The following is a 27259-nucleotide window of genomic DNA, read 5'->3' on the forward strand; positions in this document are numbered from 1 at the left end:
AACTGGATGAGTAACAAGAAAGCATATTCTCTGAATACGAAGCCATTGTTTTGATTCTCCAGCAATGCAAGACGTCTTGGTGTGACGTCACGAACTGAGGGCGGGACTTTCTGAAAATGCCCAATTCGCAGCTCAATTTTTTGCAGATTTTGGACACTTTAAGTCATTTTTATTGGTGTTTTGCATTTCAATAAAAATATCATACTGCGTGTTTTGGGTATTTTAGATGATATAAAACGTTTTTCTGATGTCAGTTAGGAAACAAAAAAGTGACGTCGGTTGTCCTTTTAAGAAGTCCTCCCATATCAATTCGAGCCATCAATAACACCAATGTAGCGTCCCAGAAAATGCACGAGATGGCGCCCAAGCTCCGTTGGAAATGGGCTGATTTGTCTGCTGGGAATTTGTGTCAACTAGTATCAAATAGTAGTCTTGGTGCAACACACAACGATTCACCATCGCGTTATTTATGTGTATTCAATAGAAAACGTTGCTTTAAAAACAATAGATTGACATCATGCACTATCCATCCTGTCGTATAAACCTCGCGTCGGCCATTTCGTATGGATTTCGACTTACGACCGTTTTGACTTATGACCGTTTTGTCGGAACGGAACCCGGTAAATCGGTATAAAGCGGACTGGATTATAAGGCAGCTTTTGCGCCTTATATTGCAGAAAATACGGTATTTTATGAGTTGGAGGAATGAAAATGATGACAACCATTTTACATGATAATAATTATCTTTTTTTTTGTGACTCCCTGTAGGATTTGAGGGCACCCACTGTGAGATTGAGGTGAACGAATGTCTCAGCTCCCCCTGTCTGAACCAGGGAAAATGTCTGGACCAGGTCAGCCGCTTTGTCTGCGAATGCCCAGCAGGTTGGTAAACACATCAAATGTGTGACAAATATGGAGGGGAAAAAAAGCTTTTTAAAATTGCTCATCTATTTTTGGTTATGAATTCAGGCTTCAGTGGAGAAACATGCCAGATAGACATTGACGAATGTTCCAGTACGCCCTGTTTTAATGGAGCCAAATGTATCGACCGACCTAACAGCTACGACTGCGAATGTGCTGAAGGTCGGAGCTCCAGACTGATTTCCCGCACTGACTCATCCCCCCCAAAAAAAACCACCTAAAATGGAGTCCATCAATCACAACATACTTTTCCCCCTATCAGGCTTCACGGGTCTTCTTTGCGAAGAGAACATCAACGACTGCCAGCCCGAGCCATGTCACCACGGCGTGTGTAAGGATGGAATCGCCACCTTCTCCTGCGAATGCGACCCGGGATACGTCGGCTCCATCTGCAACATCCAAGTACAGGAGTGCCATAGCAACCCTTGTCAGAATCGAGGACGTTGTATCGACCTGGTTAACGCCTACCAGTGTAACTGCCCACCCGGGACTGCAGGTCAATCTATTTCAAACCTGATTTTGTTCACTTGGCGGGCTCATGAGGGTTAAATATACCTCGGTTTACGAACCCCTTGGCTTACGAACTTTTCGGTTTACGAACGTTAAATTTATGAACATTTTACCTTGGCATACGCACTTTTTTTCGTACACGGAGTTGCCTCAATGAGTGATGTGTCGTTCGCAAACGAGCCCGTTCTTCTAAGAACAAAATGGCAATTTTGTCCTCTATTCCTCGCCCCCAGTCTTCGGTTAAAGCCACGTGATTGGTCAAGAACGCAGTAGTCAGGGCAGGTGGTTTAAACATTAAAGAGACAGGCAGACGACAGTGAGAGAGTTTCAACTTTGATAGTTCACAGGCAGAGTGTAGACTGCAAGGTTAAAATTCCCATTAATCAGGCAAACAACAAACAACCCGCACAAGTCATCTGTACACTTGATGACAAAAGCTATCAACCCGGCTAAACACAACACAATTGATGAGGAACAAGGTAAAATTATCGCAGCGAAAGCACCTACAAGGGATCATTCCTCAAGATGGTGAAAGAAGAAGGCTACGTTCCTCATCAAGTGTTTAATGCTGATGAAACCGGCCACTCCATTCCATCAAACCATCAACGACCATCACAAATGTCAATAAAACAACTTTATTATACAGTACAGTTTATTTCTTTAATTATAATATCGTAGCACATTTATTATACATTAAATAAGGTATATTTTGTGTAGAGTTAAGGCTTAGAAAATTAAAAAGTAGAAAACTATGTTTTATGGGAACCCGGGAACGGATTATTCTCATTTTAATGGTTTCCTATGGGAAATTAATTTTTGGGATACACACTTTTTGCCTTCTACACTCTGTCTGGGATCCAATTAAGTTCGTAAGCCAAGGTATCACTGTATCAGGTTACACAAGTCTGAGACATGTGCATTGCATCTTGCAATGCAACGCTGGCTGCATAAGTCAAGTATGGTGGCACTTAACCACACCCCACTCCCCCAAACCAGAACATTGAAATATGTACATTGTGCAAGTGATTCACGTGGCACCGTGTGCTGAAAATATTCCAAATTGACCAAATGTAGAGTACTGTAGTTCATTTTCACTTTCCAAAGTTGTCAGATTCACACTTCCTCTCCTGGTGAAGTTCCTCTTCTTAAAAGTTGACTTCTTATCGCACTCACGACTTAGCTTGGTCATGGTGTGACACACGCAGAATGTATTTGACTTTTGCTGAATTACTAGTTTGTCCACATTTTTTCACTTCCTGCTCAGGGCGTTTATTCATTTTGTTTTTTTTTAAATACAAAATTGGCTTTTATTGCCCCCTGGAGGCCAACTTACTGTATTGCTAATCAGGATATGCCAATTGCTATTTTCGTATGAAGCATTTTATTATGTTTCTTATTACTTTATATTATGCGTTTAAATGCAGTATTGCCGCTGGGATTTTTTTTTTGTCCGAGTTTAATTAGACTTTCTTATTTTTAAGGTGTGAATTGTGAAATTAATGAAGACGACTGCGCCAGCAACCCTTGCGAGTATGGAGAGTGCCAGGATGGCATTAATGAGTACAAGTGTGTGTGCTTTCCAGGATACTCCGGTAGGATTGGATGTCGAGCTGAAACTTTAAATCAAATAATTAACTCTCTTTCATTTATTTATTTATTTATTTATTTATTTATTTATTTATGTATTTATTTATTTATAATTCTATTTCTTTATAATTTTATTTATTTATTTATTTATTTATTTATTTATTTATTTATTCGTCATTTTATTTATGGTTTTATTGTTAAGGTATTTATTGTTTTAATTGTAAAATGTCTTTGGGTGCTTTGAAAGGTGCTTGTAAATTAAATGTATTATTATTATTATTATTATTTATTTATTTATTTTTCCTTATCTGAGGTTTGGGGTAGAAAATTCCATTAGCGGATAGTGATTAATAATTTATTTAAAAATATAATATAATAAGAGGGAAAAGTATTTTATACAACACAAATTTTCGATGGGCCAAATGATATGGAGTCTCTTCTTTAATTTAGATTTATTTATTTTATTAATTGTATTAATTTTACAAGTATTTGATTTATTTCATTCATTTTATGTTTGTTTTTTTATGTTTGGTTTTTTTATTTAGTAGCGGTAGTAGTCATTAATAATTTATTTAAAAAATATGGGATGATAATGGGGAAAAATATTTTATACAATATACATTTTCGATTAGCCAAATAAAAAGAATTCTCTCTTTTTTATTTTGAATTTTTGATTTAGATTTTTTTTTTAATTTTTTAATTTTGATTTAGATTTTTTTATTATGATTTTTTTTATTTAGATGTTTAGATATTTTGATTTATTTATTTTATTTTAATGCATTTATTTATTCACCCTATTTTATTTATTTATTTATTTATTTTTGCCTGATCTGATGTTTGGGGAAGAAAATTCCAGTAGCAATTAGCAATTAATAATGTATTTAAAAAATATAATATAATAAATGAGGACATTAATTTATCTTTTCTGGTCTTAACATTTAAAACAATAAATAGATTTTTTTTTGCAATTCATATTTATTCAGCACCAGAGAGGAATATTCAAGTGTAAGGGAAAATAGACAACATAAATTGATGAATTTAGCTTGAGATTTTGCATTTGAGATCGAAGATGTACAGCGAGACAAGTTCATTGAGACTTGAACATACACATAGATAATCCAACTATTCCGCTAACTATTCACTTCACTTATGACACAAATCGTTTCACGATTATTATAATAAGCCTCCCCGAGAAACTTGAGCAACATTCTTGGCCAGAGAATGACTGCAACTCATCCTCGCTGCATAACGATACACCAACTTTTCATTCTATTACCAGACGACACTTTGAATCATTCAACTCATTCCTCTTATAGGAATCACATGCAACGTGGACATCAACGAATGTAGCTCCAACCCGTGCATGAGCGGCGGCACCTGCATTGACAAAGTGAACGGCTTCCACTGCCTGTGCCCCCCCAGCACCCACGGGCCCATCTGCCTCTCGGGAATCAACCACTGCGAGCACAAACCTTGCGTGCACGGTGAATGTATCGAGCAGCAACACGGGTAAGCCCTTCGCAGATGCCACGCAGAGGTTCCAAGTCGTGTCATTTCTGAATAATAATAATAATACATTACATTTTAAAGGACAAACGACGTCTCCGGACAAGTTGTGTCCATAATTTGTAAAATGGCTTCAAATGACTTCTACTGAGCGTATTTTAATAAGATTCCACCGCATATAGCGACATTTTACGTTTTAAGACTCGCTCTGAATATTCACGAAGTCTTGTTTTTGAGTTGGTGACGATTCCGTACGTGACGTCACTTAAGGAACGCCCCTGACCGAAAAAAAGACGCATTGTAGCGGTCCTTCCATCACGTCAATGTATTTTGCTGTATACTTGTTTGGTCTGGGTACCTCGTGTTGCACCCAAAAGCCGCCAGAAGAGGGCATCCAAGCTCCATATAAGGAATTTATCAGCCTGTGGAAATGGAGGTGGCCACAGGAGGTCGCCATTTTGTGCCTCTTTTTCGGTGAGACATTTCCCCTCAATGTTGCCTCATAACGGCACGGAATAAATTCTTTAATCGATTGCAAACATGTATGCTTTCCTCTTCAGAACTATTTGAATCATATTCATAACTGGATGGGTAACAAGAAAGCATATTCTCCGAATCTGAAGTCATTGTTTTGATTCTCCAGTATTGCAAGACGTCTTGGCGTGACGTCACGAACTGGGGGCGGGACTTTCTGAAAATGCCCAATTCGCAGCTCATTTTTTTTGCAGATTTTGGACACTTTAAATCATTTTTATTGGTGTTTTGCATTTGAATAAAAATATCATACTGCGTGTTTTGAGTATTTTAGATGCTATAAAACGTTTTTCTGATGTCAGTGAGGAAACAAAAAATTTGCCTCATTATCTCTTGATCCTTGCTCCTCTCCTGACAAACTGGTTTCCCGCTACGACTCGGACCTCAACGACATTCTCAACACTTTTCCATGTCTTTGTTGCCAGGTACCACTGTGAGTGTGAACCCGGCTGGGGTGGAGAACATTGTGAACAGGAGAAGGATGAGTGCCAGCCCAATCCTTGCCAAAATGGTGGTTCATGCTTGGATCGACATAACGGCTATACTTGTGCTTGCCAGCTTGGATTCAGAGGTAACGGAAATGTCATATTGACACCACTTTAAAGGACAACCGACGTCTCCGGACAAGTTGTGTCCATAATTTGTAAAATGGCTTCAAATGACTTCTACTGAGCATATTTTAACAAAGATTCCACCGCATATAGCTATATTTTACGTTTTAAGACTCGCGCTGAATATTCCGGAAGTCTTGTTTTTGAGTTGGTGACGAGTCCTCACCCTACGTCACTGAAGGAACGCCCCTGACTGAGAAAGGACATACCTTGCATCACCTCAATGCATTTTGTGGTACTTTGGTTGGTCTGAAAACTTCGTGTTGATCCGTGTTGATGGCGAAATTAGAAGGAAAACACATAAATAACGCAATGGTGAATCGTTGTATGTTACACCGAGACAACTCTTTGATATTTGTTGAAAACAATTCCAAACTATTTCCAACGGAGCTCTGCCGCCATCTTCTGCATTTCTGTGACACTACACATCAGTCTTGAGCCATCAAAACAACCCAGAAAACCTTCTTTAATCGATTGCAAACATGTATGCTTTCCTCTTCAGAACTATTTGAATCATATTCATAACTGGAGGTGTAACAAGAAAGCATATTCTCCGAATCCGAAGCCATTGTTTTGATTCTACAGCAAGGCAAAGTTTGTCCTGACGTGATGTTTTTAGACACTTTAAGTCATTTTTATTGGTGTTTTGCATTTGAATAAAAATATCACACTGCGTGTTTTGGGTATTTTAGATGCTATAAAACGTGTTTCTGATGTCAGTTAGGAAACAAAAAAGTGACGTCGGTTGTCGTTTAAAATGTTATTGGACTTTGGATGTGTCATTCCCGAACATGAAATAGACTTGAGTGACCATCATCTTTGATTTCAGGTCTAAACTGTGAGAAGAACATTGACGACTGCGCATCCAATCCCTGTCTCAACCAAGGCGTTTGTATCGACAGGGTCAACGGTTACACTTGCCAGTGCAGTCCGCCATTCACAGGTTCATGCTCCGAATTTTGGACGATTTATCTGTATAGTAAAACAAAATCTGTGATTGCCCATTAAAAGAAATGATCAATTGTCCAAACAGGTAAAAACTGCACGGATGAGCTTGTTCCTTGTGCTTCTCATCCGTGCGAGAGAGGAGGAGTGTGTCGTCCGACTGCGGATTACAGCTCCTACACCTGCCGATGCCCCGCTGGATGGCAAGGTATAGCTTAGGTGCAATGCCAGAAGCTGCACGTTTTATCTATGCGAAAGTCCTACTATTTAGTAATTTATTCATGTACAGTAAAGTCTGGTTATATCGATATCGGATATATCGATAGTCCCGGTTATATCGATACTATTTCTATGCGCGCACGGAGAAAATTACATGCAAACAGGGTCGGATATATCGATAGTCCCGGTTATATCGATATTTTTTCGGACTCCCTTGAATATCGATGTAACGAGACTTTACTGTATTCATTCATTCATTCATTCATTCATTCATTCATTCATTTTTTCATTTATTTATTTTTTATTTTTGTTTGTTTGTTTAGTTAACCAGCCAGTTAATTTGTAGTTAAGTAGTTAGCTAGTTGGCTATCTAGCTAGTTATTCGTCCACATATCCATTATTTGTCCACAAATCCATTTATTTATTCATGTATTTATTTATTTATTTATTATTTGTTTGTTAAGTTAGGTAGTTATTAGTCCACAAATCCGTTTATTCATTTGTTAGTTTAGTAAGCTAGTCAATTAATTAGTACTGAGTTAAGTAGTTAGCTAATTAGTTAGCTAGTTGGCTAGCTAGTTAGGTACTTATTCATCCATAAATCCATTTATTTATTTAGTTTATTTTTTAATTTTTTCTTTAGTTAGCTGGTAAGTCAATTAGTGCTTAGTTAGCTAGTTGGTTAGCTAGTTGGCTAGCTAGTTAATTGTGCACAAATCCATTTTTTTTTTAGTTGGACAGTTAGTTAGTTAGTACTTTGTTAACTATTTATATAGTTGGGTAGCTAGTGGGCTAGCTAGTTAGCTAGTTGTTCATCCACAAATCCATTTTGGTCCATAAATTTATTTATGTATTTATTTGTTTGTTTGTTTGTTTAGTTATCTAGTCAGTCAATTCATACTTAGTTAACAAGTTAGCTAGTTGGCTAGCTAGTTAGCTAGGTATTTGTCCACAAATCCATTTATTTATTTGTTTGTTTAGTTGGCCAATTAGTTAGTTAGTACTTAGTTAACTAGTTAGCTAGACAATTGGCTACCTAGTTAGCTAGATAATTTGCTTGTTATTAATCCACAATCCATTTATTTAGTTATTTATTTATTGCTAATTTTTCACACAGGGCCACGCTGCACGGAGGACGTCAACGAATGCAAAAAGAATCCATGCAGAAATGGCGGCCATTGCTCAAACAGCCCGGGCAGCTACATGTGTACATGTCAGCTTGGATACAGCGGACACAACTGTCAGACAGATGTAGATGACTGCTCGCCCAGTGAGTTTCCCAAAACTAACATGCACCGTGAACACCTGATTTATAGCGACGATACATTCCAACCCCACCCGTCCATGATAGGTGTAAAAAAAAAGTCACGTTTCACCTCCCAAATATTTTGAACGCATTTAAATTGATCAAAACGGGTTTAAGGAATCAAAACTGCCATGTTAATGTATTCCTTTGTAAATGTTTTAGTTGTCAAGTAATCGGTGACGATTCATATAAATGAAAAGGAACGTTTTCTAAAAAAATATAGTCGTAGGCCAGTCGTAGCGTTTTGGCCCAAGAGCTGCCTCACATTTTGTTTATTTTAAGTTTAGTCCATTTCTTAAACAAGCAGAAATAAAAATACAAAAGAACACACACATGGCCTCCATTTTTTGGCCTTTTTAAATTATCTATATATAATAATATAATAATAATATAATAATAACAATAATAACAATCCATTTAATTTCTAAGCACCTTTCAAAACTCTCAAGGTCACTTTACAGTCACAGGATACGTTTTTCTTTGGGTGAGCAGCGGCAGCCACATGCACCAGCGTTCATTCAACCTGGAATAACTCAAATAGATATAAAGTTAGCTAGCTGGCTAATAGCGAGCTAGATAGATAGCTAATAGATTGTGAATAGATAGCTAGTAAGGTAGCCAACTGGATGGCCAGTTAGCAAATAGATAGCACATGGGTATGTAGCAAGGTAGTCAGCTAGATAGCCAGATAGATAGCAAGATTAGCTAGCCATTAATTAACTAAAAGATAGCCAGCTAGAGAGCTAGCTAGCCAGCTAGAGAGCTAGCCAGCTAGAGAGCTAGCTAGCTAGCCAGCTAGAGAGCTAGCTAGCCAGCTAGAGAGCTAGCTAGCCAGCTAAAGAGTGAGCTAGCCAGCTACAGAGCTAGCTAGCCAGCTAGCTAATAGATAGCAAATAGATAGCCAGCTATCCATCACTTTGTTTCTAAATGTTAGTGCTTTGATCACCTCTGTTCCTTTCCATCCATTGTTGCGTTAGCTTTTTTTTTCACGACTTAAAAAAAAAATAGTTAAACATTTCTATTCCCCTTGAAAACAACAACAAGAGTCTGCTAGTTTATGGCTAATATGAAACTCCATACGTTGGCGAAGAGAAAAAAAATAGCGATTGATGTAAGGGTAATAATCAACCTTCAAGCAACCGTTCCTTTAACACAAACAAATCCGCAGCTCCACAGAGCGGCGCGCACAGTCATGCTCGGGCGTTTTCCATCTGCTTTCAATCAAATGTTTTTTTTTTTTTTGCCTTCTTCAGACCCGTGTTTGAACGGTGGCTCCTGCGTGGACGATGTGGGCGGTTTCGCCTGCGAGTGCCGACCGGGTTTCCGAGGTGGCCTCTGCGAGACCGAGATCGACGAGTGCGCCAGCCAACCCTGCTGGAACGGCGCCAGCTGCCGTGATTACGTCAACAGCTTTGTGTGCGAGTGTCGGGCGGGCTTTGATGGATTCCTGTGTGAACATAACATCCAGGAATGCACCGTAAGGTGAGCTGGGGAAGGAATGTTACTTTGTTAGTCACCCTGATTAGTTTGGGCTTATGGTTGGAAAATTTCATACGAAAAACCGAATACAGTGGTACCTCTACTTCTGAATGTTTTTTCAGAGGAAATTTTCATGTTCCGAAATGCCTCACCAGGAAAATATTGCCTTTTGTGACTGTAAAGTGTCCTTGAGAGTTTTGAAAGGCGCTTATAAATGAAATAGATTATTATTATTATTATTATTATTATTATTATTATTATTATTACAGTGAGACCTCAACTTACGAACTTAATTGGTTCCCAGACAGAGTGTGTAAGGCGAAAAGTGTGTATCTCAAAAAAACAATTCCCATAGGAAACCATTAAAATGGGAATAATCCGTTCCCGGGTTTCCATAAAATATACTTTTCAACTAAATAAGCCTAAAAAACTACACGCAACATACCTTATTCTATGTATAATAAATGTGCTATTTTATTGTAATGAAAGAAATACACTGCATTGTATCATAAAGTCACTTTATTTGCATTTGTGATGGTCATTGATGCTTGATGGAATGGCATTGGAGGTCGAAGGTCAAACGGAATTGCTGTTTGGAAAGAGATTATGGAAGGAGAGTCACCTTCCATAAGGACTGTTGGTAACTTAACCTCTGGTGCTGTTCGGTCGTGTGCTTCCGCCGAAGATCACTCCGCCAGCCGTGGTGGGTGTCTATTATGAAAATAGTGCTTATTATAAGGTTTAATTTTCAGAAATTTGAAGTTTGTAAGACGAAAAGTTTGTAAGATAAGGTGTTTGTAAGTTGAGGTCTCACTGTATTATTATTATTATTATTATTATTATTATTATTATTATTTTGTTACAAAAGATCAGAAAAAATAGAGTATGGCGTACATTTCTGTATAAAACTCCAGCCATAAAGCACTTTTGAGAGAACATAACAAAAGAGGACAAAAAAACAAGGACGCAATTAAAAGTTACATGACCAATATTTACATTCTTTAATCCTTTCTTTGTTTTTTTTTTACACGATGCACAACTCGCATAGATTGCGAACTACAATGTGGATGTTTTTTTCAGGATCAGAAAGCTAGCAACCACTCATTTGACGACAATGAGGTTAAAATCTTCGCGAAAGAAAATAGATGGTTTGAAAGGGGAGTAAAAGAAGCTATTTTCATAAAACAGCAAAACCCTTCACTAAATCGCCATGGTAGGGTGAGGTTCAATTCGGATCGTTCCTACAACAGACTTCTTAGGCAACATAGGCTTAGTTATGCTGATGAGGTGATACCAGATCAAATGGGGTCATCAGGCCAGTCGTAGACCCCATACTCAGGCAGGACAATAGAAGTAATCAGTGAAGTCACAGGGACCAATCATAGCAGAGTCTGGCACCGTCACATCTGGACAGTAGGGATATATATAGGGCCGAAACTACCAGCAAAAGATTTTAGTACGCTGACGAGGCCTCTTGGATAAGACGCGAAACGTCCGACACCTTCAAAGAAGTACAGATGACGGCTGAAGAAACCTTTTCATCGATGGAGTTAAAAAGTTAAAAAACATATTCCAAGCATAATAGAAATGTCAGAGGACTGAGATGCGTACTGAAACTGTGCAAAAAATGATTCATAAAGAATTGTACACAGTGCAAGTATAAAAAAAGCATATTTGATATACCGTGATACCTCGGTTTTCGACCATAATCCGTTTCAGAAACCTGTTCGAAAACCGATTTGTTCAAAAACCGAAACAGCACTTTCCATTAAAATCAATGTAAAAAATCTTAATCCGTTCAAAGTCTAGAAAACAACTTTTTTAACTATTTCATCGCATAAACCGGATAAAAACTTAATAATAGAGCAGGTCATGTGTAAAATTCTAGAAAAACAAACTTTTATTTTCACCAATATTCTTTCTGCCACGGGGCATGTTGGCACCTATCCCAGCTGTCTTTGGGCAATCACAGGGCACACTAACTTTTCAAACCATCCTCTGCTTGCTTTAAAATCACACTATTCAGGATATCTTCACCATATTTGTCTGCATTTTCGCAAAAATAAAACAATAATATTAAAGCGTCGTTCACAATGAGGAAGACGTGCCGTATAAGGAAGCGGAGGGTAGTCGAGTGATGCATTCAGATGCACTCAGTTTGGTTGAGAACCAAATTTCGGTTGTATACCGGAGCATACAAAATATGACATTTTTGGTTGAAAACCGAATGGGATGAGAACCGAGACGTTCGAAAACCGAGGTTTGATGCATTTTTATGCTTCAGAAAACATTTATGTTTCAATTTTAAGGGGCGTTGGAACGGATTAGGGCATTTACATGGAAAACGCGTCTCAACGTACACATTTTTTTTTTTTTTTATCGTTACGAAATTTCCTCCAGAACCATTTTTTTTTTTTTAAGTAGATTATCTTTTCTCATCACAATAGAAGTCATGATTATGATTTTTTTTTCCTATCCCCCGCTGCAGTTCTTGCCTGAATAACGGTACATGCATCGACGACATCAACACCTTTTCATGTCGCTGCCGACCCGGATTCTACGGCACATTCTGCGAGTATGAGCAGAACGAATGCGACTCCCATCCTTGTAAAAACGGTGGCACCTGCACCGACGGCCTTGGCACCTACAGATGCACCTGTCCCGTTGGCTACAACGGGCAAAACTGCCAGGCATGTAGCACGTTTGATCGTTTGATAAGACAAATAATAATCGCAAATTATAACGCAATCAGACCACGTGATACTCTATCGTGTTGAGTTCAGTGCACTGGTTATTCACACATATGTTCCTGGTTGTGTTTTCAGAACTTTGTCAACTTGTGCAGCCAAGTACGTTGTCACAACGGGGGTTCTTGCTCTCAAACCGCAACCTCCTGGACCTGTCATTGTCAAATGGGATGGACCGGACTTTACTGTGACGTCCCCAATATGTCTTGCCGGGACTTTGCGGCCCGGAATGGTGAGGAAATTCATATGGTGGTGTCAGAGATGTTCGGTCGAACACAGGAAGATTGTCGTTTACTGCCGGCAGGGGACGCAGCCATTCATGACCGATGCCCTACGTCTGCAGCCCTCTGTCAAGCTATTTCTTGAGAGTACAGTGATACCTTGACTTACGAACTGAATTGGTTCCCAGAAAGAGTGTGTAAGGCGAAAAGTGTGTATCCCAAAAATTAATTTCCCATAGGAAACCATTAAAATGAGAATAATCCGTTCCCAGGTCCCCATAATTTTCTACTTTCTAATTTTCCAAGCCTTAAAACTACACAAAATATACCTTATTTTATTTATAATAAATGTGCTATGGTATTATAATTAAAGAAATAAACTACTGTATAATAAAGTAATTGTATCTACCTTTGTGATGGTCGTTGATGGTTTGATGGAATGGAGTAGCCGCTTTCATCAGCGTTAAACACTTGATAAGGAACGTAACCTTCTTTCACCATCTTGAGGAATGATCCCTTGTAGGTGCCTTCTCTGTGATAATTTTATCTAGTTCCTCATCAATTGTGTTTTGTTTAGCTGGGTTGATAGCTTTTTGCATCAAGTGTACAGATGGCCTGTGCGGGTTGTTTGTGGAGCCTGATTGATGGGATATTTTAACCTTGCAGTCTACACTCTACCTTTGAACTATCAAAGTTGAAACTCTCATACTGTCGTCTGCCTGTCTCTTTAATGTTTAAACTACCTCCCCTAACTGCTGCGTTCTTGACCAATCACGTGGCTTTAACCGATGACTGGGGGCGGGGAATAGAGGACAAAAAAACGAGTCGGCTGCCATTTTGTTGTTAGAAGAACGGGGTTGTTTGCGAAAGACACATCACTCATTGAGGCAGCTCCGTGTGTATCCCGAAAAATGTTCGTATGCCAAGGTAAAATTTTCATAACTTTAACGTTCGTCAACCGAAAAGTTCGTAAACCGATGTATCGCTGTACATGCAAATTTAAGTGATACATGTAAAATTTCTTGATTTTAAATATCACGCCCATGGACGTCCTTTCCATGAACTGATAGATTTGTAACCTGGCTACTAATGACCTCTTCCTGTGAAGGAGTTTACCAAGTTGTAAATTAGTCCAAGGCCGGATCTCCTAAACGAAGATGACGGTTGAACCGGCTGTGTCTGTTCACCTCAGATTGACCGCAGATCTTCACTCCTTCCATTGTAGGCCTTATAAGCATGAAACTTTTAAACATGATCACTTCTTTTCTGTCTATTCTCTATCAAACGGTATACTCCAACCAATAGGGTCATTTGGTTTCAATATGAACTGATTTCATTGACCCCATTTTTTTTCTGATTCTCTAGGTTTGGAAGTGGAGAATATTTGCAAAAATGCCGGGCGATGCGTGAACGTGGGTAATTCCCACCAGTGTCAGTGCCAGCCGGGATACACGGGAAGCTACTGTGAAGATATGGTGGACGAATGTCAATCTAATCCTTGTCGGAATGGAGCGACATGCAAGGACTATCAGGGAACATACGAATGCATTGTAAGTCCAATATTTTATTTTATTTTTTTTGCATCTTGCTTGGGCCTTCTGACACCACTCCACTCTTAAAAAAATTAAATACAGTAAAGTCTCGTTATATCGATATTCAAGGGAGTCCGAAAAAATATCGATATAACCAGGACTATCGATATATCCGACCCTGTTTGCATGTAATTTTCTCCGTGCGTGCATAGAAATAGTATCGATATAACCGGGACTATCGATATATCCGATATCGATATAACGAGACTTTACTGTACTAATTTTAAAGAAAAAAAAATCAATTGACCAAACAGGTAAAAATTCAGATGATGGATGGTATATGGATTAATGGAGCTCTAAAATATTGATGAATAAATCCACCTGTAGCAATTTTTAAACATTTTTTTTAGTTGAACTAATTCGCTGCCATTTCTGAATTATTTCAGGAATTGAAAAGCCTGACGTGGAGCGCCACTCTCAAATTTGTTGCCGCTTAATAATAATAATAATAATAATAATAATAATAATAATAATAATAATAATAATAATACATTGCATTCATAAGCGCCTTTCAAAACTCTCAAGGTCACTTTACAGTCACAGGATATGTTTTTCTGTGGGTGAACAGCGGCAGCCACATGCGCCAGCGATTACTCAACCCGGATGTAACTCAGATAGAAAGCTAGCTAGCTAATAGATAGCTAACAGATAGCTAGCCAGGCCTTCCCTCAACCCGAAAGGAACTCAGATAGAAAGTTAGCTAACTAATAGATAGCTAACAGATAGCTAGCTAGTTAGCCAGATAGCTATAAAGCTATACTTATGATTAACATACGGTTCAAGCACTGGCATAGACACACAGCTCAAACCCAAAAGAAAAGCGCCGGTCAGACCTCTGGCAATGTTTTTTCCGTGCCGCGAGGTCGCAGCATTTGCCTTTTGTCCATGTTACAGCTTCAGCTGTTGTTAAAGCGCTATATAAATCAAAATATATGTATTGTATTCGACACAATGTATGTGTTGTATTGTATTTTGTACAGCTGCCCCCATTTCAAGCTCACATAACTCCAGATCTATATAACTTAGGAATTAACTCTTTTTTTTCTGATGAAAGAAAAGAGTCTGAGGTTTCTTACGCTGCCATAAATGTTTATCTATTAGCTGGCTGGCTGGTTAGCTGGCTATATGGCTAGCTATCTATTAGCTTACTAGCTAGTTAGCTGTCTACCTATTAGCTATTGGCTGTCTATTAGCTAGATGGCTGGCTATCTATTAGCTATCTGGTAGCTAGCTAGCTATCTAGTTTTCTATCTATTTGAGTTACTTCCAGGTTGAGTGAACGCTGGCGCATGTGTCTGCCGCTGCTCACCCACAGTAAAACTGATTCTGTGACTAAGTTTTCTTACGCTGCATTGAATGTTAATGTAGTCCTAAAACTCAACATTCTCTCCAATTTGAGTGACAATGACAAAAACCCTGGTACAGGAGTGGAGACATTTTTGCACATCGTCTGGCAGTGAATGAGTTAACACCCATTTTCTTTCCTTAGTGTAAACCAGGCTACCAGGGGGTGAACTGCGAATATGATGTTGATGAGTGCCACTCCAGACCTTGTCTTCACGGAGGAACGTGCATCAACCTCATCAACCACTTCACCTGCGCTTGCCCACCCGGAACTCAAGGTAACCCCGACAGCCCGATTTCCATCATTCCTCTTGAAATAGACCCGCCCCCGCGACCCCCACTGACTCCGCCCAGTTTTACACGTCGCCTTCTCCGATTGTCAACTGTTGCGTAGGACTTCAGTGCGAAGTCAACGTGGACGATTGCGCACCCAAACCTGGCTCGTGGGAGCCCCGTTGTCTTAACGGTGGTCAGTGCCTGGATGGAATCGGGCGATACACGTGTTCCTGCCCGCCCGGATTTGTTGGAGAACATTGCGAGGGCGATCTGAACGAATGTTTGTCGGGACCCTGCCACCCCGCCGGGAGCCTGGATTGCGTACAGCTTGTGAATGACTACCAGTGCCGCTGTCGCCTTGGTTACACGGGTAGGTTCTTTTATTTCGTCAAACTCATTTTTGTGGTGGCCCAAATTGGAGTTATGGTTGGCCGTTATGAATTTTGGGAAAACAATAAAAACGTCGAATCACCTCCACATATGAACTCATTCACTGCCAGAAGATGTGCAAAAAGGTGTCCGCTCCAGTGCCAGGGTTTTTGTCATTGTCACTCAAATTGCAGGACCCACAACATATTGAGTTTTAGGACTACATAAAAATTCAATTCAGCATTAGAAACCTTAGACTCTCCTCAGAAAAAATAGTTAATTCCTAAGTTATATGGGTCTGGAGTTATCTGAGCTTGAAATGGGGGCGGTTGTCCAAAATACAATGCAATACAAACATATTGTTTTATATAGCACTTGAACAACAGCTAATGCTGTAGCAAAGTGCTAATATGGACAAAAAGTAAATGCTGCCCCCTAGTGGAAGGAAAAAAAAACATTGTCAGAGGTCTGACCAGCGCTTTATCGGCACTGCGCTGTTTACTTCTGGGTTGAGTGAACTCTGGCGCGTGTGGCTGCCGCTGCTCACCTTGAGAGTTTTGAAAGGCGCTTATAAATCTAATGTATTATTAAATGTATTATTATTATTATTATTATTATTATAAAACCTGAACAAATTCGGGAATGGGCTCCACGTCATATTTTCAATTCCCGAATAAATTCCGGAATAGCAGTGAATTCGTTAATTCTAAACTTTTATCTCAGAATTCTGACTTTATTCTCAGAATTTTGACTTTAATCACAGAATTCCGGAATTTGTTCAGTTTTGGTTTTTCTTGCCGCGGTGCCGATAAAGCGCTGGGAATGGCTAACCACGTCATGCTGTTCGATTCGAGAATGGCAACGAATGAGTTAAAAACATTGATAAATAACTGGTTTTAAAAACAAGAAAAATTAGTGTTATTCTGGGTTACATACGACAATTTAACATTTTAATTCAGACATTAGAAAGCGACGTGGAATTTGCTACGCTTGCTTTGCTTTTGCGGACCACATAAAATGATGTCGCGGGCCAGATGTGGTACCCGGGGGCCTTGACTTGGACACCATTGCTTTCCACCAGTTGTAACTTTCCATTGGTTCTAATTTTGCCGCCATCTTTTCCGCGTAGGTGAATTCATGATACTGTTTTCAGGACATTTTTTTTTTAATTCCCTCTGATGTGTCTCCTTCTCTCTCCAAAGGTCGTCTTTGTGAGTCCATGGTGGATTTGTGTCTCTCCAAGCCTTGTCATAACGGTGGCGTCTGCTCCATCAACATTAGCTCAGTCCATGGCTATACCTGCTCATGCCTCCCTGTAAGTTTTTTTTTTTTTCCTTAACGGATTACCAGCTTCTTTTTCTTCCAAAATTGATTCAGTGGACCAAGCCGTTAATTGTGGAGAGTATTTTTTGTAATTATTTTTTTCATTATTTTTTTTAGACCGAGCGCCACCATAGCAACCAACTCACGAGAGTGCATGTAGTAATCCCATTTTCATAAAACCACTTTATTTAATAATAATAATAATGACAATAATAAATTGTATTTCTTTCCATACAACGAGACATGTTCTCTACCATTCCCGAATTTATCCCGGAATTTAAAATATAATTTGGAACGCCATTCCCGAATTTGTTCAGTTAGTTTTTCCTATCAGGGGATGCCGATAAAGTCCTTCCACGAGGGAGCAGCATTGGCCTTAATACCTGCGCCGGCATTTTTAATAAACCCACTTTACAGTGATACCTTGGCTTATGAACTTAATTGGTTCCCAGACAGAGTGTGTAAGGAGAAATGTGTGTATCCCAAAAATTAACTTCCCATAGGAAACCATTAAAATGAGAATAATCCGTTCCCATGTCCCCATAAAACATAATTTTCTACTTTCTAATTTTCTACATTCTAATTTTCTAACCCTTGAAACTACACAAAATATACATTATTTTATGTATAATAAATGTATGTGCCATTTTCTTTTATAATAATAATAATAATAATAATAATAATAATAATAATAATAATAATACAGTAAAGTCTCGTTATATCGATATCGGATATATCGATAGTCCCGGTTATATCGATACTATTTCTATGCACGCACGGAGAAAATTACATGCAAACAGGGTCGGATATATCGATAGTCCCGGTTATATCGATATTTTTTCGGACTCCCTTGAATATCGATATAACGAGACTTTACTGTAATATATTTTATTTCAAGCGCCTTTCAAAACACCCAAGGACACTTTACAATAAAAACAATAAAACAAAGCACATAACAATAAAACCATAAGTAAAATGATACATAATACATTTTTATGGAGAATGGCTTCACTCTTCTCCCTGTCTGTAACCCCCCCACTGCCGTGTTCTCGACCAATCACGTGGTTTTAATCGACGACTACGGGCGGGGCATAGAGGACCAAAACAAGCCGGCTGCCATTTTCTTTTTCGGAGAACGGGCTCGTTTGCGAACGACACATCACTCATTGAGGCAGCTCCGTGTGTATCCCGAAAAAGAGTTTGTATGGCAAGGTAAAAATTTTCATACATTTAACTTTCGTAAACCGAAAAGTTCATAAGCCAAGGGGTTTGTAAACCGAGGTATCACTCTATTTCTTTCCATACGACTACATTAGATTTTATATTGAAATCCAACATAGTACTATTTTTTTCCTGAATAAAAACACCTTCTTTCTCTTATTGCTTTTGAACTGCTTAATGCTTGTTTTTCTCTTTACTAACCTCTTCTTTTTTTAATTTAATGCTCACGCTTGCTTCAGACGGGCAAAGCATGGCAAAGGTATGTTGGAACGAGCAGTGGATTTTTCTTTACACGGCGTTGCAAGGCTTTGCTGCCGCTTGTATTTAAAAAAAAATTAAAATAATAAAATAATAATAATAATAATAAAAAATAATAATAATAATAATAATAATAATAATAATAATAATAATAATAATAATAATAATAATAATAATAATAAAAAACGTCTCAAATTGGATGTTCTGTTTTCAGGGCTTCGCCGGATTCAACTGCGGCGATCTGGAAGGCTACAGCTGCGCCAAACTTCACTGCCAGAACGGCGGCAACTGCGTGGAGTCGCCGGCGGGCCAGCTCTACTGCCAGTGCCAACCGGGTTTTACCGGGCCGCACTGCGAAAGCAAGCAAACGTGCCCGACGCCCTGCCAGAACGGCGGCAGTTGCATTAGCGACCCTTCCAACCCGTACCTGTACAGTTGCCGCTGCCCAGCGCGTTTCTCCGGACGCTACTGCGAGAACAAAGTGTCAGTCCCGCCAAGGCCTTCCTGCCCGTATATCCAATGTGAGCATCAATCGGGGGATAAAGTGTGCGACACGCAGTGTAACAACCACGAGTGTCAGTGGGACGGAGGGGACTGCTCGCTCAACTGGAAGCAACCTTGGGTCAACTGCACCGCCTCCGTTCCTTGCTGGGATTATTTCAAAAACGGACGTTGCGACAAGGAGTGCGACAATCCCGGCTGCCTCTTTGATAGCTTTGAGTGCCAGGAACATGCACCCAGCACCTGCAAGTACGTCACTCACCCCTTTCCATTCATGTGAAAAGAATCTTTTACCTTTTGGCCCAAAAACGACATGTTTTAACTTTGTGGACAGAGTATTGAGAAAATTGGTTTTGTTTTCCAGCCATCCATGCATTTATATATTTATTTTCATTATTTATTTATTTGTTTATTTATTTTCGTTATTTACTTGTTTATTTAATGTCATTTTTTATTTTTTTTATTTGTTTTCATTATTTTTTGTTTAGTTATTTTTATTGTTTATTTATTTGCATTATTTATTTGTTTATTTATTCTCATTATTTATTTAGTCATTCTCAATATTTTTTTATTTGCATTATTTATTTGATTACTTCTTATCATTATTTATTTACTTATTGTTATTGTTTATCTATTTATTGGTTCTCATCATCTATTTATTTTTATTATTTATTTGTTGATTTATTTTCGATATTTATTTTCATTATTAGTTTATTTATTCTCATTATTTATTTAGTCATTCTCAATATTTTGTTATTTGCATTATTTATTTATTTGACTACTTCTTATCATTATTTATTTACTTATTGTTATTGTTTATCTATTTATTGGTTCTCATCATCTATTTATTCTCATTATTTATTTATTTTTATTATTTATTTGTTGATTTATTTTTCGATATTTATTTTCATTATTAGTTTATTTATTCTCATTATTTATTTAGTCATTCTCAATATTTTGTTATTTGCATTATTTATTTATTTGATTACTTCTTATCATTATTTATTTACTTATTGTTATTGTTTATCTATTTATTGGTTCTCATCATCTATTTATTCTCATTATTTATTTATTTTTATTATTTATTTATTGATTTATTTTTCGATATTTATTTTCATTATTAGTTTATTTATTCTCATTATTTATTTAGTCATTCTCAATATTTATTTATTTGCATTATTTATTTATTTGATTACTTCTTATCATTATTTATTTACTTATTGTTATTGTTTATCTATTTATTGGTTCTCATCATCTATTAATTCTCATTATTTATTTATTTTTATTATTTATTTATTGATTTATTTTCGATATTTATTTTCATTATTAGTTTATTTATTCTCATTATTTATTTAGTCATTCTCAATATTTTGTTATTTGCATTATTTATTTATTTGATTACTTCTTATTATTATTTATTTACTTATTGTTATTGTTTATCTATTTATTGGTTCTCATCATCTATTAATTCTCATTATTTATTTATTTTTATTATTTATTTATTGATTTATTTTCGATATTTATTTTCATTATTAGTTTATTTATTCTCATTATTTATTTAGTCATTCTCAATATTTTGTTATTTGCATTATTTATTTATTTGATTACTTCTTATCATTATTTATTTACTTATTGTTATTGTTTATCTATTTATTGGTTCTCATCATCTATTAATTCTCATTATTTATTTATTTTTATTATTTATTTATTGATTTATTTTCGATATTTATTTTCATTATTAGTTTATTTATTCTCATTATTTATTTAGTCATTCTCAATATTTTGTTATTTGCATTATTTATTTATTTGATTACTTCTTATCATTATTTATTTACTTATTGTTATTGTTTATCTATTTATTGGTTCTCATCATCTATTTATTCTCATTATTTATTTATTTTTATTATTTATTTATTGATTTATTTTTCGATATTTATTTTCATTATTAGTTTATTTATTCTCATTATTTATTTAGTCATTCTCAATATTTATTTATTTGCATTATTTATTTATTTGATTACTTCTTATCATTATTTATTTACTTATTGTTATTGTTTATCTATTTATTGGTTCTCATCATCTATTAATTCTCATTATTTATTTATTTTTATTATTTATTTATTGATTTATTTTCGATATTTATTTTCATTATTAGTTTATTTATTCTCATTATTTATTTAGTCATTCTCAATATTTTGTTATTTGCATTATTTATTTATTTGATTACTTCTTATTATTATTTATTTACTTATTGTTATTGTTTATCTATTTATTGGTTCTCATCATCTATTAATTCTCATTATTTATTTATTTTTATTATTTATTTATTGATTTATTTTCGATATTTATTTTCATTATTAGTTTATTTATTCTCATTATTTATTTAGTCATTCTCAATATTTTGTTATTTGCATTATTTATTTATTTGATTACTTCTTATCATTATTTATTTACTTATTGTTATTGTTTATCTATTTATTGGTTCTCATCATCTATTAATTCTCATTATTTATTTATTTTTATTATTTATTTATTGATTTATTTTCGATATTTATTTTCATTATTAGTTTATTTATTCTCATTATTTATTTAGTCATTCTCAATATTTTGTTATTTGCATTATTTATTTATTTGATTACTTCTTATCATTATTTATTTACTTATTGTTATTGTTTATCTATTTATTGGTTCTCATCATCTATTTATTCTCATTATTTATTTATTTTTATTATTTATTTATTGATTTATTTTTCGATATTTATTTTCATTATTAGTTTATTTATTCTCATTATTTATTTAGTCATTCTCAATATTTATTTATTTGCATTATTTATTTATTTGATTACTTCTTATCATTATTTATTTACTTATTGTTATTGTTTATCTATTTATTGGTTCTCATCATCTATTTATTCTCATTATTTATTTATTTTTATTATTTATTTGTTGATTTATTTTTCGATATTTATTTTCATTATTAGTTTATTTATTCTCATTATTTATTTAGTCATTCTCAATATTTTGTTATTTGCATTATTTATTTATTTGATTACTTCTTATCATTATTTATTTACTTATTGTTATTGTTTATCTATTTATTGGTTCTCATCATCTATTTATTCTCATTATTTATTTATTTTTATTATTTATTTGTTGATTTATTTTCGATATTTATTTTCATTATTTGTTTATTTATTCTCATTATTTATTTATTTACTCATTCTCATTAGTTGGTTACTTATTCTCTTTATTTATTTATTTATTCTTATTATTTATGTATTTATTCAATTTCATTACTTATTTATTTGTTTTATTTATTAATCTATTTATTTATTTATCTGTTTATTTACGAACTAATTAATTGCTTAATTGGTTGATTAATTATTATTACTGTAACAATTATAATAATTATAATGAATATTATTCTTATTTACTCATTCTCATTATTTGGTTACTTATTCTCTTTATTTATTCTCATTATTTATTTATTTATACAATTTCATTACTTATTTATTTGTTTTATTATTTATTTATTTATGTATTTATTTTATTCGTCTGTTTATTTACTAACTAATTAATTCCTTAATTGGTTGATTAATTGATTACATGATTACTTATTATTACTGTAATAATTATAATAATTCTTATTCTTATTTACTCATTTACAATAACAAGTTGGTTACTTATTCTCTGTATTCATTTATTCTCATTATTTATTTATTCAATTTCATTACTTATTTGCATTATTTTGTTTCATTTATTTATTTTCTATTTATCAGTTTATTTACTAATTGATTGATTGATTACATGATTACTTATTATTACTGTAATAATTATAATAATTCTTATTTATTGTTATCTTTTTAGTTTTTCCACCAGTTTCCACATTTTCCACATTTTTTTCCCACATTTTTGAAAGAAGCATTTAGTGGCTTGACATACAGTAAAGTCTCGTTATATCGATATTCAAGGGAGTCCGAAAAAATATCGATATAACCGGGACTATCGATATATCCGACCCTGTTTGCATGTAATTTTCTCCGTGCGTGCATAGAAATAGTATCGATATAACCGGGACTATCGATATATCCGATATCGATATAACGAGACTTTACTGTACTTGCATTTTACTTTCTGTTCTGTACAAAATATGCACAGGGAATTTCCTGCAATTTTAAAGAAAAAGTGCAATGTGGCATTTATAGATGCATTGCGAGGAAAAAAACATATTTTTAACATGGCAATTAAAAAGTATGCTAATTGTATGCTAATAGTTAGGGTATTTTTTTTCATTAGCATTTATTTTTATCCTTACGACCCTCAACTAAACCCACATTTTAACAGCCAACTATCCATTTTCCAGATACGACAAATACTGTCCAGATCACTACGGTAACCTGGTATGCGACTGGAGCTGCAACACGGAAGCTTGCGGCTGGGACGGCCTAGATTGCGCCACCGACACTCCGGCCAAAGTGATCGAGGGCACCCTGGTCATCGTGGTTCGCTTGCAGCCTAAAGAGCTGATCGAGGACTTGCGTGGTTTCTTGCGTTCCTTGGGGGCACTGCTACACACCAACCTGAAAGTGAAACTGGATGAGAATAAGGAACCCATGGTGTACCCGTACTATGGGCCCGACGATGGTCACGGGCGCCTCTTACAGAGGGGAAAAAGCAAGCGGGAGATGGAGAGAGAGGTTATCGGGTCAGTTGAATGTCTTTAGATTTTCAAGGACAACCGACACCATTTTTTTTTTAATCCAAACTGACATTTTATAGCATCTAAAATCCCCAAAACACGCAGGCTAATAGTTTTAGTCAAATGCAAAACACCAATAAAAAATGACTTAATTTGTAAAATCACTTCAAATGACTTTTACTGAGCATATTTTACATAGATTCCACGGCATATAGCTATATTTTACATTTTAAGACTCGCGTTGAATATTCAGGAAGTCTTGTTTTCGAGTTGGTGACGATTCCAGACGTGACGTCACTGAAGGAACGCCCCTGACCGAGAAAGTGACACACAATGCATTTTGGGTACTTTGTTTCATCTGAAAAGTTTGTGTTGACCCGTGTTGATGGCGAAATTAGAAGGAAAAAAACATAACGCGATGGTTAATCGCTGTGTGTTGCACCAAGACTACTATTTGATACTAGTTGACACAAATTCCCAGCAGAAAAATCAGCCCATTTCCAACAGAGCTTCGGCGCCATCTTGTGCATTTTCTAGGATGCTACATTGGAGTCCTGACGGCTCGAATTGATACGGAAGGACTTCTTTAATCGATTGCAAACATGTATGCTTTCCTCTTCAGAACTATTTGAATCATATTCATAACTGGATGAGTAACAAGAAAGCATCTTCTCCGAATCTGAAGCCATTGTTTTAATTCTAGAGCAAGGCAAAGACGTCCTGGTGTGACATCACAAACAAGGGGGCGGGACCTTCTGAAACTCGCCATCTCCGAGGTCATTTTTAAGTAGTTGTGGGACACCTTAAGCAATTTTTATTGGTGTTTTGCATTTGACTAAAAATATCATCCTGCGTGTTTTGGCTATTTTAGATACGATAAAACGTTCTTCTGATGTCAGTTAGGAGACAAAAAAAATGGTGTCGGTTGTCCTTTAAAGATGATGAAAAATCACAGCATTCATTTCAACTAAACTATCTTTTTTTTTTTTTTTTTCAGTTCCGTGGTCCACCTCCAAATTGATAACCGGGAATGTTCCCAAAAATCCGAAGACTGTTTCTCAAACACCAACGAAGCCGCTTCCTTCATCGCAGCTGCGCACATCAAAGCCGACCTACCTTATCCCCTCGTATCCGTTAACAGTAAGCCGGCCCGCCGTCCAAATCTCATCCAGTGAGTTCGACACTCTAAACACGCCGTTTTTTGTTTTAGGTGACCTGACGGTTAAAAAGCCGGCAACGTTTCCCATGTACGTGATCGGGGTTGCCTTTGTCATCATTCTACTCATCGTGGTGTTGGGGATGCTGGCGGTCAAGAGGAAAAATAAACATGGCGTCCTGTGGCTCCCCGATGGCTTTATGGCCAATACGAATGACAAGAGGAGGGAACCTGTTGGTCAAGATGACTTTGATATGAAGTGAGTGGGGGGGAGGGGACGTGAAAATAGATAGAAAGCTAGCTAGCTGGCTAGTTAGCGTTCTATCTATTTGAGTTACTTCCGGGTTGAGTGAACGCTGGCGCGTGTGGCTGCCGCTGCTCACCTACAGAGAAACCTAGCCTGTATAATGTATTATTATTATTATTATTATTATTACTTATTTCGCCTTATAATGCAGTGTGCCTTATACAGAAACCTTCTCATCGATCCTAAAATACTGCTAAAATACTGCTAAAATATCGCTCAAATATCGCTAAAATATTGCTAAAATATTGCTAAAATATTGGTAAAATGTCGCTAAAATATTGCTAGAATGTCTCAAAAATTTTACTAAAATATAGATAAAATATTGATAAAATATTGATAAAATATCGATAAAATACTGCTAAAATATCGCTAAAATATCACAAAAATATTGCTAAAATATCGTCATAATATTGCTAAAATATCGCTAAATATTGCCAAAATATTGGTAAAATATCGCTAAAATATCGCTAAAATATTGCTAGAATGTCTCAAAAATTTTACTAAAATATAGATAAAATATTGATAAAATATCGATAAAATATCGATAAAATACAGTAAAGTCTGGTTATATCGATATCGGATATATCGATAGTCCCGGTTATATCGATACTATTTCTATGCACGCACGGAGAAAATTACATCCAAACAGGGTCGGATATATCGATAGTCCCGGTTATATCGATATTTTTTTCGGACTCCCTTGAATATCGATATAACGAATCTTTACTGTACTGCTAAAATATCGCTAAAATATCACAAAAAATTTGCTAAAATATCGCCAAAATATCGCTAAATATTTCTAAAATATTGCTAAAATATCGCTAAAATACCGCTAAAATACCGCTAAAATACCGCTAAATATTGCCAAAATATTGGAAAAATATCGCTAAAATATTGCTAGAATGTCGCAAAAATTTTACTAAAATATCGATAAAATACTGCTCAAATATCGCTAAAATATCACTAAAATATTGCTAAAATATCGCCAAAATATCGCTAAATATTTCTAAAATATTGCAGTGTGCCTTATACAGACGCTCCCCATCTTACCGGGATACGTTCTGAACGGTTGTTCGTAAGGTGAATTTGTTCGTAAATTGCTTCAGTGCTATATTTTGTACGGAATGTCTGTTTAAGGGTTATATAAGTATGTTTAAAGGCTTGTATAAATTACCTGTATTGGTTTGTACTGAAAAATAAACATTTCATAAAATAGATGCTCTATAAAGATACGTACATGTATAACTGCAGAGAATACTACATATGTTAGAAAGAGAGAGAGAGCTCTCACATTGCCTCATGATATTAGGGGTGGAAAGAAGCACAATATACAATACAAAAATCTAATTTACAGCATCTCTGTCCGAACATTTTTCGACATACCCGCAAAATTGTTCGTATGTACCGTTGTTTATAACTCAAATGTTTGTAAGTACGTAAAACAACAACGTAAAACACGCTTTTGCTCATACCAGAAATTTCAAGAGCCAAGATGGAGCCATGGTGGACGGACGTCAAGGTCAAAGGTGGATGGAAGACGAGGTTCCGGCAAAGATTCCGAGGGTGAGTAACATCACGGGAGACATTCTGTTTGACACAAGTAGTGCTTACAAACGTCATGTCGCAT

General features: G+C 35.9%; 1 protein-coding gene across 2 annotated transcripts in view; it reads left to right on the plus strand.

Annotated features, from left to right (window-relative positions):
- Window positions 1-27259, plus strand: part of notch2 (notch receptor 2) — an 85104-nt gene that overhangs the window by 47336 nt on the left and 10509 nt on the right. For both annotated transcript variants that reach the window (XM_089000738.1, XM_089000739.1), the window contains 21 exons: window positions 769-882; window positions 970-1083; window positions 1184-1417; window positions 2913-3023; window positions 4335-4527; window positions 5484-5629; window positions 6499-6612; window positions 6703-6822; window positions 7951-8103; window positions 9393-9621; window positions 12107-12308; window positions 12444-12597; window positions 13952-14136; window positions 15668-15800; window positions 15917-16168; window positions 17370-17482; window positions 19184-19719; window positions 23834-24175; window positions 25167-25309; window positions 25380-25584; window positions 27108-27195. In XM_089000738.1, coding sequence (XP_088856864.1) covers window positions 769-882; window positions 970-1083; window positions 1184-1417; window positions 2913-3023; window positions 4335-4527; window positions 5484-5629; window positions 6499-6612; window positions 6703-6822; window positions 7951-8103; window positions 9393-9621; window positions 12107-12308; window positions 12444-12597; window positions 13952-14136; window positions 15668-15800; window positions 15917-16168; window positions 17370-17482; window positions 19184-19719; window positions 23834-24175; window positions 25167-25309; window positions 25380-25584; window positions 27108-27195 — 3881 coding nt within the window. The remainder of the gene's footprint in view (window positions 1-768; window positions 883-969; window positions 1084-1183; window positions 1418-2912; window positions 3024-4334; window positions 4528-5483; window positions 5630-6498; window positions 6613-6702; window positions 6823-7950; window positions 8104-9392; window positions 9622-12106; window positions 12309-12443; window positions 12598-13951; window positions 14137-15667; window positions 15801-15916; window positions 16169-17369; window positions 17483-19183; window positions 19720-23833; window positions 24176-25166; window positions 25310-25379; window positions 25585-27107; window positions 27196-27259) is intronic.

Source organism: Hippocampus bargibanti, linkage group LG07 (genome assembly GCF_051943395.1).
Source record: "Hippocampus bargibanti isolate YZ-2025 linkage group LG07, ASM5194339v1, whole genome shotgun sequence".
In the NCBI taxonomy this organism is placed as follows: domain Eukaryota; kingdom Metazoa; phylum Chordata; class Actinopteri; order Syngnathiformes; family Syngnathidae; genus Hippocampus; species Hippocampus bargibanti.